Genomic DNA, 14,423 nt, shown 5'->3' with positions numbered 1-14,423 from the left:
TTGTTGTTTTATTATAACTTATTCTTTACCACTATCGACCATTAAGAACTATTCTGAAGAATGTCTTGGCTAAAGGTATGTTTCAATTATCAAAATAAAGCTGTCTGTTGAAATGTTAAATAAAATAAAGTTCTCCAAAGTTTTCTGTAAAAAGGTTTAGTTTTCGGAAACTCTTAGTTTGAAGATAAAAATGTAATTGATTTATGGTTGGTTTTTACCTCTAAGCATTGACAAAATTTATATTATTTTTCGTGGTATTGGTATTTTTTAAATAAAATTAATAGATATAGTCATTGTAATGTTTATTAAAACACTTGAAAAACCATTTTATAAAAATGTGATTGATTTCTATACAAATTCAGTACATTAAAACGTCGTTTTCATTTATTTGTTATTTTTCCCAATCATTGATTCATTGGTTGTATAGAAATTTGTATACGGGAATAAAACACATATAAAAAATATTTAAAAACCCCGTTTAGGAAATTAATGCATTTTAAATTAGAGCATGTTTAAGATTCAAACACATAACTAATGAAGTTTGCCAGTTACAAACTTACAATTAATTTACCTTTTGTTCCTATTATACAATTACTGCAATGAGGATTTGCATTATTTACCAAATCAAGATAATGGGCATAAAAGGGACACCAAATATACACTTGATTTCAAAATTTAAAACCCATTATTTTTCCTACGAAAAATGAGTTTGTTTATCTCGCGCGACTGGATTTTCGTTGACTTTCTTCAGATCTCATTGTTTTAACTGTAATACTCGTACATAGTTGTTTGTTTTCTCTTGTAATTAGTGTTTGCACGTCTCACGTTATTTGTCACTTCATGTGGAATAGTTTTTCAAACTCTGATTTTAAAATGAAACAACGAAGCTCCAAAATTAGTTATTTGCAGTCCACACTAGACGACTCAACCATGGTATGTACTGTTTTACTTTTTCAATTTAGTCGAATTTGAAAATAGAGTAAATTTGGCTTAAATCAATGTTTGTTGAAATTCGTTGCTTATTGTCTTCACTTTAAAACAAACGTGGTGAAGATAGGCCTAGTTTATTTACGTTTGGAGATGGCGTACTGTAGATGAATTTTGTTGATTCATTGTAATTTTCCATAATGATAATTATGATTGTTTGGTTGGTATATGACGTCAACCATGTTGTAGGTAATACGCAAACACCAAACAAGACAGTATATTGCACTGCAGTCGCTTGGATTTTGTTTTGTTGTGCTGTGCAAATTGCGGAAGTTGGATCTCAGGGGCTTGCTTGTCGCCTCAAGTCATTCCGTGATTGTACAGCACTCCTTATTTTTTACGTACTCGCCCTTGATAACAAGTGTCGAAAGTGTTATTTTTAAACACGCTTCATTTTGTGTTACCTCTAAACTCATGTTCTGCAAACCTTGATATGAAGTCTACTACGATAAGAAGTCTATCTTCATAACAAGGCTTGTTTTTATTCTTATTACTGTATATTTGATAACATCAATGAGAGACTTGTTATGTAGTAATTGCTATGTAGGCTTAGTACATTGCGTTTTTATCTTTTTCATTTTCTGTAATTGTACGCTGGTAGTTTCTTAATTCATAGTACAATAGAGAATTCAATTGAAATAAGCTTATAACAGCCAGAATGAGTAAACACATTAATACTAATATAAGTGGCCCTAAAGCCAATGGGAAAAAGCTCAGCGGATGCATTTGGTTGCGAAAGGGGTGTGTATGATCATTAGGGAGTATAGAGGTGGCCTACTGTATGGTTATTTTTTTAGTATTAAACAACCGATTATGCATAGGCAGTTTAATTACTGTAGTATTTCAATAAACGAAAAGTCAATCACAAAAAAACAAATTAGTATAATAAAGTAAAAAAAAAACAATATTAATTTGACTAACAACGGGTTAAAAATAAAATTTCTTCATTATTGAGTCACATCATTGCGTCCTAGTTCAATTTGCTGTAGGGGTCGTACAATCAGTTTGTGCGCTGCGCCGCTAGCAGGTCAGCTGATGTGGTAGTTCCGCAGTATGACGCTAGGTGTCGCAGTACCCTGTTTACCGCCGTTCTGCCGCCGCCGCATCACTATTTCTCTTTTCAGTTTGCCGTCGTCTCTTAAGCCGCGAGTCTACCTCGTACCTGTACGCACGTTTAGTTCACGAGTTTCATAACTAAAACTTGTTTTGTTTTTCTGTGCGTACTGTTCGCGAGTGCAGTTGAGTAACTAGTGTCCAGTGATGAGCATGTGATACTGCGATCAGCTGTTCGTTGCAACAATGGTGTCAGCTGTTTTTTGCTGGTAGTGTACCTATTTAGTCTATCGCAAGAGTTGAACGAACGGTATACCTTGGCAGATGAGTCGTGTTGTCGATTTGAAACGCTATTGTCCTCGTTTTTTCTTTACATATCCAGACCATTGTGCCGCTTACACATTAGTTTTGCTATATTGTATAGCACACAGGTGTTGTGTGCGATATTGCTGATGAAAGGTTTTTTACTGGAGTACGAAATAGGTGTATGTGATAAATGATTGCGATTTTAAAGGCTAAGTTGTAGTACAGAATAAAGAGCACTTTACTCGTTTTTATGTGGTTGTAGTTACTCAAGAAAACAATAGTTTAAGTTAATGAAGAATAAACTGTTATAGTAGGCTAATACAGTAAACTCTTTCGGTTCTTTATATGCACGCTCTGATGCTTTTAAAACATGTATTGCATTGCCTTAACCGCCTCAACGAAAGTAAGGGAAGGATAATACAGTATACGAATTAACGAATTAATGGTTCCATAATATTTATGATTGTGACAATAAATTGCACAACTACAATGTAACTATCACATCAACTCATTTACTATAATCATGATGAATCATCAGTATTCTGTGGACTCTAATCAGCTCTCTCATATATATGTATTAGTTATTAACAATTCTTATTTATATTTAACTAATCACCTTTCAAAAAAGGTCAAGGGGGTTTATAAAAGTATATAAACTTTGTTAACTTAGTAACAGCGTAGTAATTCGAAGCTAAAACCACAATGGCTCTTCCGAAGGGCTGGCTGTCAAACCCTCCTAGAATTGTCACTGTGTTTATTTGGTAAAATAAGGCGCACTTTATTGAAATAGTTTAATTTTTCAATACACACTTTGTTTTAAGTACAGTACTGACCGATATGGAAACTTGGATTTGACAATAGATTTTCTCTAACATGCCATGACGTTTTTTGACTGTAACTTAAAAAAATACCACAGACATTTTTATGGTCTAGGTTTTAATACTGTCCATAAAACGCATCTCAGAGTAAAAATAACAAACGACTTGATTGGGGTTTCAACTTCTGTATTTAAAATGATACCGGTAACAACTATTTTATCTGTTTTTCTAAATTGAATTTAAGTTTGTAACAAATCTGTAACTGATAAAACAAGGCACGTGTTATGTTTTCATTGTTCGGACAATGTGAGCCGTTGGCGAGGATGATAACTGGGCAGAGACCCCTGACTCATGGCTATCAGCCATCAGCTATCAGTTGATAACGCCTATCAGCCTCAGTGGCAATCAGCTGTACGTGTCGCAACATTGGCAGGGTGACGTCATACCAATGTCAATCCACTCACAAAAATATGCCTACACTACACCGCCCGACAGCACACGACTACAATGTTTTCACTGACAAAGACCAGCAGGTTTTAGCCAGGATCTTTGATTAAAATATGACGATAAATAAATAGCTAGACCCGGATTTCAACTTTTAGAAAACTTACACCTTACAAACGTAATATCGGCACGGGGATAATAAGGCGAAACTTTGAAATATGAATCGTGTTCATAAAAATATCGAATCTAAAACGTTGACTATATTTAATAACATCCGAGTATGACTACGTATTTTACTTTCGGTACCGGTAGTCACAGCGTATCCATGCGTTCATTGTTAGACAGAGTAAATAATGTTTACAAGGGTTGAAACCCGTAACCTAAACCAAAGATTCGCAGTAGCATGTGTAATCTTTGCCTAAACTAACCCAACCACAATATGACATAACAAGACATAAAATAATTTAGTGGTACCAAAGATTACATGCTACGCAAATATGTAATCTTTGGTGGTACCTATTATTTATGCCTACCTACATACAGTATAATGGTTCAGATGAAAAATATATTTTGGTGTGTTCTGTATTTTTATTACAACTTTACATGAGTTAAACAACCTAAGTTGGGACGACATACGCATTATGCCTATGGTATGTTATTTAATATGACGACTTTTGATGTTTGGGATTTATTCACTCGCTTTGTAAAAACTTTTTACATCAAAACACTCTTTGCAAAAGTGGTAAAACATCAACAGTAGTGTTGTAAAACGTTTAATTTTCGTCAACTTCATTTTCACAAAATGAAAGAAAAAACACTGTCCCTTGAAAGTTACCATTTCTTTCGCTCTTTAGAGTAACCTCGTTTCAAAGATTTCCTCCTTTGAATGAAGGACCTCCTCAGAGTATTTCTTTACCTACTCGTCCCCAAAGAGGAAAGCCAATTTATTAACTCAACCCACTTGTAAAACTATATTTTATAGCATTCAGTGCATGTTGTAGCTTATTTAAATCTTATGTACCAATGAATACAATAGTTAAGATTGTTTTATATAGCGTTTTCCTCCAGGTTTCCTGATAAAAATGTCACTTGAATATTCTCGCGAGTGAGATTACCACTGAGCTAGCAATAACTGAAGGGGGTACTGAATGAGGGAATTGGGGGAATTGAGACTTTGCCTGTCTTATCTACTAGAACAGAGAGAGCAAAAATGTACATTTTTCTACTCTTTAATCTATGGTAGGCCTACTAGAAGTAAAGTACATTGGAACTTAGAAGACAGGGGATTGAAGGATTCTAATAAAGTCATTTGCCAATGAGCTCGTCAATTCCCCTAGTTTTTACTATCATAACAAAATATACAGCGTGTCGATTGTCAAGCAGAGTTTCCGTACCAGTTGTATTTATATCTCAGTGGAAATTACTCATCTAAACTGAATATACAATCAGACGCATTTTATTTAGGCTACAGCACAATTACATCGCAGTGAGTGGAAATAGAGTAACATCACAACATTTCACCCAAGTTTGTAAACGTTTACGTAAGCGGATCGTAGTCCGGTACCGAGCCTTGTGACGCCATAGCGCCGTCCGTCTGTCTGTCCGCCGGTAAAAACCAGTTAGCGGCCTTCTTTCAGCGGACAATGAAATGGGTTCCGCGACAATAGAGGGTTCCGTCCGTGGTGGCTTCGTGGCGTGACCGGAGGAGCACGGAACTGAGGACGGTCGTGATTTGGTACAGGAGGGGGGGAGGGTGTTTTTGCTTTGACTTTTAGGATACTGAAGCAGGCATCCCAAATATATGGACCAGCTCCAATTATTTAAAAGAGAACGTAGTCGAATGAGCCGTTCGTGCACGGCTGTTTAGTTGATGCTAAGGATGCCAGAGCTTACGATAAATAGTCCTGCCAATTTGGCTTGGTTCAACAATTGGTGTATTCGACAGGAATCTAATTTACATCAGCTGGGTGGCTCAATCTGAGAGTAGATTTTGATAAGTTTAACAAGCGATAACTTAAACATGGGGATGGAATGTGCTGTGGTCGCTGGTGCAATCCTACCCTAGGCCCTAGTCCAAGGTTTTAGCTTTGACTAATAGTAGACACCTCAGTCTCGGTGTCTCAAGTTGTCACTAGTCTATAAGAGTACAAATTTATTTAGCTCACTAGTTTTCTTTACTGATTTAGGTTAAATATTCAATCTCTAACAAAGTTAAACTGAAAGACTTGACGTTTACTATAGCCTGTTTCGTGTTACTTAAACTGTAATATGTAACATCATACGTTATGGGGGAAATAGCATTTTGAGAGTAGGTCGTTTTGCGAGATGTGCATTCAACTAGTACGTTGTATGTTCAAATTTGTTGTATTTGAAAAACAATTAATTGTCGACTGTAGTATACAAAAGATAATGGTTGTGTGTTATCTTCTTATAACTGCTGTTCACCAGGGACATATTATTTTGGTACCTACCTAATTTTCACAACGCATCAGTGCCCTAAAAACATACTGTTGGCGAAAAGATATACTCTTTCGTTTAGAGTAAAGAATAAAGTATGTCTGTTTTTTTATTACGTGTGTAGGTAGACTCAGACTCTAGGAGGTCATTGTATCGAAATTACATTGTCCAAGAATTTCCAAGAACTTGTTTTTTTTTTTCATTAGGTTCACCGTGGAGTGCAAAATAGCCTCGTCTAGAAGTAGGTTTTGGTTGGGATGGTCTTGGTCTATGTTTCAATACAATTTATGACCCCTTATTAATCCGGACCCATTCATCACGTGACACTATTTATAAGTGGCAGCAGTTTCTAAATATTTTATCCATCTAAGTCATGAGTTAGATAGTTAGATAGTAGTGAATTAGATAGGTTTTGTTGCAAAGTTTACAATATTTCGAAGTGCACTATCCAAGGGATTTTTGTAAAGTGTGTACACTATACACTACGCAATCGGTCTTTAACACCTCTGCATTTCTTCATATAAAATGTTGTTTGCAAAATTTAGAATTCCATTACGGGCTTGAATCTCAAGAATATCGGATTTATGATAAATAAAGTTACAAGTTTTTCAGGAAACTAACTTAAAAACATTAGACCTAATTTATTGTTCAAATATAATCACGGTTGTTATAAAAGTTGCACTGAAAACTTCCTCTTTAAATCTCATTAATTTAATATATGGACCGTGCTCTTGAAACATTCAAGATCAAGTGGGGTGGGTCAAGACCCTTCCCCTATTCTTGGCTCCTGCCGTTATAGATATGAGTGGAGGAGGGGGTGAGAAGGTCAGGCTTAAAGTGTGTCATATTTTATATGTCTTATTGTTACTCCATTTATACCAGCTTGTAATCAGTTTACTGACCCAGATTTGTTTAATTGGAACTTTTTATTTATTTTGTCTAGCGTATCATTTCCAGGTGAAATTTCAACACATTTCTTAAATCTTTAGCACTTAAAGTCTCTAAAATTGCATAGCTACTTAATGCATTACATAGGTTCAGCATAATTGGATATTTACGTAGTTTGTTTCGGAGGATACAATTAGAAAATAAATCCAAACTTGTACCTATGTTTACATCTTCAGGTTTTTTAATTTCTTGAACTTTAGTACCATAAAATTACGGAAAATCGAGTTTCCACCAAAACGGTGATTTTGATCGACATTTAGTATGTTATTATCCTTTCAACTGTAAACAAAATGTTGCAACCCCCAATTCTGTAAAAAAAATTCAATAATGTTACGAGTTTTTGACAAGCCAATGAAGAAAGTATGTGTCAGTTTGATAAAACCATTCCTACGACTACAAAACATCAAAACAGCCTCGTACGCAAGTCAACATGGCTGACGCAACAATCTCCATAGGGAAGTGGTTATAGAGACGGCGTGTACAGCTCTACAACGCACATATGACGCAGTGGTGTACGTACAAGCGGCGTAGTGTGGTACATTAGTGGTGGAATGGAATAGACTTGTTTACTACACAGTGAAAGCTGTGGGCCAGCTGTGAGCCAGCTGTGAGCTGAAGGAATTGGCGGGAAGGTACAAGGTCAGCTGATAGGTGGGCGTGCGTCGTGTAGGTGTGTGATATGGTACAACACACCCACCGACCTATCCTTGACATATCTTAAACAAGTGGAGATAACATCTGACGAAAACGGAATACTGAATTTATTACTGCACTACTGTTTACTATTTTGGCAGGTTGGAATTTTCATTAAAATCACAACTCATCTAACCACTGACTGTGGATAATTGTTTTTTGAACACAGTTGATTGGGCCATCCAGAGTACGCTACATTCTATTTTCAGTCTTATACTTGGTTCACAAAATTTTGGTGGTTTTAGGAGAAGCAATCTATCCCATTTACGTCTTGATCCCATTAAAACATAGCTCATCAACTGAGATTTATCAAAACGTCAATCAGCTGCTACAAGCATGCAGAAAAAAGTGGTGGGGGATCTTCCCCCCAAACCGCTTAAGTTTCGAGAAAGGATGTTTCTACTGAGATAATTTATGTGACGAAGCATATAGCTCACAATTGTAAGTACAGTAGTTTGACTTGATAAAAGAGTTGGTGTATTCAACAGAAATCAATTGTTTAGATCAGCACAATCTATCCGTGGCTCACTTAAATTACGTCCATTTTGATAAAAAAAAAAAAAAAAAAAAAAAAAAAAAAAAAAAAAAAAACTGGTAACAATGGGGATGGAACGTCTAGTTATATCGATTTTCGAAGATGTAACATAGGCCTCTGAGTACTGTACCATAGATACGCATCATACTCCCTTAGTAGATTTGTCAATCATAGTTTTGTTTACAAATTTGTTTTGTGTCATTTCACTTATTTTAAATCCTGTTTAACCAAATAAAACAATCTAATAGCAAACAATAACTTGTTCCCTAGTTATATACCGGCAACCAAACAGTAAAGTACAAGTTATGAAATTAACCGTAAAATAATATGAACAATTTTTTCGACACTAGCGCCCAGTGTCACCAACTTGAACAGGAACGACTCCAAGGACACGAAAAACTAGCTTCAAATTTTACAATGGCATGAAAAGTTTTAATTGAGTTGGTTAGTGTATGACTGTTCTTGATCATTGGGCTTTAAATAAATGATCCTGACAATTGAAACCGTTAACAAAGCTTCACAGATCATCATCATACAGTACCATTCTACACTCACCCTTCACTCATTTGGGTTAAAATACGCACTTAGGTGGCGTCCCTATCTACATTAATTGATTGATTGATTGATTGACTGTATTCTGATGTAAGCCATATTTTCAAATGCAGCCTATTTCGGTAAATTCAATATTTTATATTGATAGGTTTTCAGTTCCTCACCCACGTTGTAAGGTCAACAATAGTGGTGCAAGAACGCGGTGATCTCATGAAGGATGTCGACACAGAAACTAAACCGACAGAATGAGTTAATGACGCACCATGTTAAAGCTGACCTTTCTCTCTGTAGTTTGGTTGTTGACGATGTCGGATGTACATTGTTGAACGATGGGTAATTAGGTCTCAATAAACATGATCGCTCATATTTAGAATATTGAATACGTTCAAAGCACTTGTATTTCATAATATCACAGTTTAGTAGGCTACACCCCCAACCCTGACTGCACGTAACTTGTACGTAATTAGTAAAACTAATATAATGCAGTACCAGCGGAAACATGTTTGCCAACTCTTCTATACCATTATTGTCTACTTCATTAACACTTTTTGTACTTTTCCTACGTCATTGTCTGTGTCACGATGAGGTATTGTTTAGGATATTCTTTTACAAATTTTCTGGCCAAAAAGGTGTCACACCTAGGTGTTTTGTAATGTTACTAAGATTGTTTGTATTAGCATTCAGCATTATTGTTAGTATTTTCCGATGTTGGGTGTATAACTTTGAATTTGGAATAAATTTGGAATTGGCATTGGACAATTGGTTAAGTTTTATAAATGAACATTAAACATTGTAAATATTTAACTTTTTGCTATACCAATTCCACATAATTTTCGATTTAGAACAGCACTACGCTAGTTGTTGCAACTATACTTACTTACTATAATAGTTTGAGTTTCCCCAATTCTCTAGTAGTTTTATCTATTGTAGTTGCAATCTACTGTAACTGCTAAAGCCTAGTTGTTTTCAACAATAATGTTAGTTATTTGTCGAGCTTTAGATCGCAAACAAAGAATATAAATAATGGTGTGATATGACGAAAAATATAATTTATCACACGGAACAGTTTTTTTAACCCTCGCTAATTTGAGGGAATTTAACTTGATCTCGTGTTGAAAATGAGTCACTTTACGCCCAAGTGATGAAATATATTATTTAGGTATACACATTACACAAGATTTATTACTCAGAGAGTAGGTGAGAAATTGATCTAGCAGTAGGCCTACTTGCATTAATGCCTATCAACCGATTGCATTTTTAAGGCCCCAAACAAAACAAAACTAACTACATTTGCTGCTTGCTGCTTGATTTAATACTCTTTGTGGCTAGCTGGTGGAATACCTCCGTAGCCAAACAATGACCTACAAGCCCTAGTGGTATACTGTACAGAGAAAGCAGTGCGACCGCGGTATCACGAAGTCGGTGAAATTCGGGGGGTCCCGCGCTGGAATTAAATTATAGTTCCAAAGTAAGGAAATTGTTATGGTGGGTGTTTTACCTCCGTGGGTCAATTATGTGTAATCTGTGGATTACGATATTGATTGTGATTAGGTTTCATACGAGGATAGTGACAGTGGCTGTGATATGAGCATTACATTATGTAACATCGTATCATCGAAATTTAAACAATCGTCGTTGTTGTTTTGTGTACACTGCGTTAAACACTGAGCTATATAAACAACTGGAGGCACAGAAAAAAACGTTTCAAGACGGTTGCCGTTATTTGTGCTAAGGGTAAAGTACGTTGGAATTAGGAGAATAGGGGGTTGTGAGATTTTATAAAGTCACGAGCACTTGACCTGGTTGATTTCTCTACTTGGTACCGTACCAACATAACAACATTCTACAGCGTCTCGATATTCTAGCAGAGTTGCTGTGCAGTGCTATCTCCAGTTATTTCTAGCTCAAGGGCTGTATTATATAACTCGAAGTAGAGGCAAATTAGGATACTCTCATTTTAGCGAATTTCCCTATAGGGAAGTAGCTATTACCGTAGGTCTCATGGTAAGACTTAGGCCCGGGACCGATTTACTTTTTCATTTTAATGTCCCCAGAGGCCAAAAACACCATTCGTTCAAATTTTTATATATGTATATATAGGTAAATAGGTTTATGTATTGTTATATAGGTATATATATATATAGATTTATATTTTGTTATTGTATACATCAATGAGGGCTACTTTAAATGTTATTAAGTAAATCAAAATACCACAGTACCCTAAAAACATTTTATTTTATATTACTTACATGTTTCGGACATTAATGCCATGATCACAGTATAGTATATAACCTATTAGTTTCTTTTATTTACAAACATTATTAGATATTTCTTGTTAAAGAACAGGTGATAATTTTTATGTTAAGGGAAGGAGGTGTTTTCTTTAAGATTAATAATTTCATTGAATATTACGTTTTGATTTTGAATTTGTGTCAAGTTTAGTAAATTGTCTTTGTCATTAATATGATGAGTATAAATATAAAAGTCTTCTTTTGTATTCATTTTTTCACCTTTATTTTCAATATCCAGAATGTGCATATTTTTATTCATATCTGAGTATGTATGGTCGGTCTGAAGTATATGTTCGGCGTATGAGGATTTTTGTGTTGTCATATTGTTTGATCTGATTGCCTGTATATGTTCTTTGTACCTGACTTCAAATGTTCGACCTGTTTGACCAATATAGTATTTTTCACAGTTGTTACATGATAATTTATATATATATATGTGTGTCCGTGAACACGATAACTTGAGTAATTTTTATCCGATTTTGATGAAATTTGGTTTGAAGGTGTAAGGCGGGATAAACTTGAATGAGTTCGCGATCCAGCATGATCGGACCATGGGAACAGGGTTTAATGGGGGGTTTTATGGGGTAAAAATTGGGTTTTCTCACTTCTTACCCTCAAAACACAAAATTTCCCAATTTTTCTCTAAACCTTCTTAAAGAGCTTAAAAAAACAAACAATTCAGTATATCAAAGTGTTTTTGTACGGTTATTGGTTACGGAGAAAACTAAAAAAATGATAAATTTAAAATTCCCATGTTATTCTTATGGAGAATATTGTAAAATGTTGTAGTTTGCTTGTTTATGGATATATTTTGATCAAACTTGGCAAATTTATTTATTTTATAGTAAGCTATCAATATTTTACTAAAAACACACTACTTTATTAGTTTCCTTGTAGCAGCAAACCTAGGTACTCGTTAAACCTAATGTTATTTAAATAGATCAATTGAAAATCAATTCGGCCAAATGGAAATTCGCTTAGACGGCAGGTTTGCTGCGGCGAGGGTATTTTGGTTAATAAGCTAATACAAAGTGGTCTTTGTTTTTTTGTGGGATGCGACTTCTAATCCCCTCCTCCCGTTGTCAGATTTTGCTTGTTCACACACATACAAATAGATTATGTGTGACATGTTCAATCCAAATTAAATCAAAATCGGAGAATTTTTGGTTAGGATTGCGAATCTTACCATTGAGACTACGACGATACACGAATTTTCAGAACACTTATTTCAAATGTAGCACGGCGAATGCGTTACTAAACGTTTCTGCGATAGCGGTAAATTGTAAATAGTTGGCAACAGAAAAGTAACTAACGGACAAGTACATGAGCCAACATTTGTTCAGGAATTTCTGAAACAACGCAAACGGTACAGGTTCATATATATGTTGGCCGGGAAAATGTAAATGAATACAGTAAAATATAATTCAGTCAAACGTTTGTCAACAAGTTGGTTGACCAATATTTTAAGTTAAAATATCTTCCCTTAGACTTATACTTTTAAGAATGCTCATAGGACTTAAACAGTGTAGTTTACAATCAGAAAGTTAAACAATTAAAATAAATGTCATTTTGTACTGATTTGATAGGATAACGTTGATCGTGTATATGTTGCCGCCTTCCTACGGTAACTTTCTTAACAGATCATACCACAGTTTACTCTCAATATTGTCAAGCAGGAAAACATGAAATATGATGCACTGTAGCTTGTTTAGAATATACTTGAATCGAGGGACAATTTGCAAACCTCGCGGAGATCAAGACAAATCATGACGGATCGATGTTGATTGGCCGCGCGAAATGTGATTTCAGAAATAGTCAAACTGGTGGGAAACGTTGACTTGACGTAACTCTGGTGATGTCTTGTGTTGTAATAATCAACGGAATGTTGACACTACCATCAACGGTCTGATTGACTGAAATCATTGCGCCATCTTTGTTCTCTCATTCGTTTTAGCTTCTGGGCAATCGAGTGAAAGGATTTTTGAATTGCCAACGCAGGAATCAAACTGTTGTCAAACAATAGATTGTGGGCTAGAACAACGTTTTAGTGTGGAAAGTGTAGATTCTTAATAAGATTTTTTAAATTACAATGGCGGATTTCAGGCACAGTTAAAATGAAAATACTTTAGATCCGTAAGATTTGTGTGAAGCCAAAAATATTCATAGTGTATGCTTATCAAACTGATGGTGGGCAATAAGTTGCAAGTCTTGTTTTTTCACCTTGTTTGCTGATATTGATCAGAATATGGTAATTTCTTCATGAGAATTTGCGTGTGCATCCAAAAACGAGTCAAAGAATCATCGAACTCTAGAACTGATGTTTATTTGTCCTACGCTTGTGCTATAGAATTCGTGCTTGTGCTCACCGAACGCAAAAACGAACGAAAACAACAAATAAATCTAGATGATTATTTGAGATTTGATCAGTTTCGAACTGAGAATTATCGATCAGGATTTTTTATATCAATTTTTTACGTTTTTCCACAAGACAAGTTTCAAAGCATTGGATCCTGCATTGGTGTTTATTTGTTTTACTTCTCTACTCAAAGAACCCAAAACCTCAAAGTAAACAAAGAAACCCGCTGATCACTCGAATAAGCCACAAATCACGGAACCAATCTCGCTTCGCGTCAGGCGGACGACAGGAAACGGAAGCCAGCGGTCGTTTGTCAGGTGTCCGACATTAGGAGGTTCCGGAGCAAAGACCTCTCTGGTTCTCCTCTCCTGTCTTTGGTCGCCGAACAGTTCAAAGAACATCTCTATCCAAAAGTCAATTCCGAAAATAGGTCGATCAATTATAACCGCTCTGGCGCGTACGACTAACCTTCAGAACATTGATTGTCCACACCGTTCACACTAGAGCGGTGTTGAGAGATGTGTTCATCGTCGATACTATTGGGACAACAAAGAATATGGGTTCAATACGAAAGAATAGAATAGATAGTAAACGTCTGAAACTTTCCATCTTTGTGTGTTCTATCCATTAGTCAATGGACGAAACAAGTCAAATTGTATGAACTAAGTAAAAAATAAAATTCTTGCTTGGGATGAATTCAATAACAAATTTCACAGTTTTTATTGGGTTAGTTTAATAGTTGACTTTTGGGGACATAAGTAGACATTTCATCCATCCGTCAAACCAATAACCTACTGTACAGTATTAAATATAACAATTTTGACCATTACACTTCTAAGGAGCACCATAGGAGCTTAGTGATCTAAAGTCTGAAATTTTATTTTCCCCTCTTAATTTGGACGTGATTAGTATGTATAAAATATTGATATCGTGTACAATAAGTTGTCCATTCAGTTTTGATTTAAAACCTGGTGAATTCGACG

The 14,423-nt window shown here is 35.4% G+C and overlaps 1 protein-coding gene across 4 annotated transcripts in view; it reads left to right on the top strand.

Moving 5' to 3' along the window:
* The window catches only part of LOC128991017 (MOB kinase activator-like 2), a 102,285-nt gene that overhangs the window by 39,573 nt on the left and 48,289 nt on the right, over window positions 1-14,423 (top strand). For 2 of the 4 annotated variants that reach the window (XM_054413723.1, XM_054413718.1), the window contains exon 1: window positions 2,098-2,309. The exons of the other annotated variants lie outside the window; for them this stretch is intronic. In XM_054413723.1, coding sequence (XP_054269698.1) covers window positions 2,287-2,309 — 23 coding nt within the window. In that variant the 5' untranslated portion in view covers window positions 2,098-2,286. Of the gene's footprint in view, window positions 1-2,097; window positions 2,310-14,423 lie in introns of those variants that run through there. 4 annotated transcript variants of the gene reach the window in all.

This window comes from Macrosteles quadrilineatus, unplaced genomic scaffold, assembly GCF_028750875.1.
Source record: "Macrosteles quadrilineatus isolate MER2022 unplaced genomic scaffold, UCM_ALF_1.0 Scaffold_3__2_contigs__length_128488019, whole genome shotgun sequence".
In the NCBI taxonomy this organism is placed as follows: Eukaryota; Metazoa; Arthropoda; class Insecta; order Hemiptera; family Cicadellidae; genus Macrosteles; species Macrosteles quadrilineatus.
This window is presented reverse-complemented; position numbering and strand designations above follow the sequence as displayed.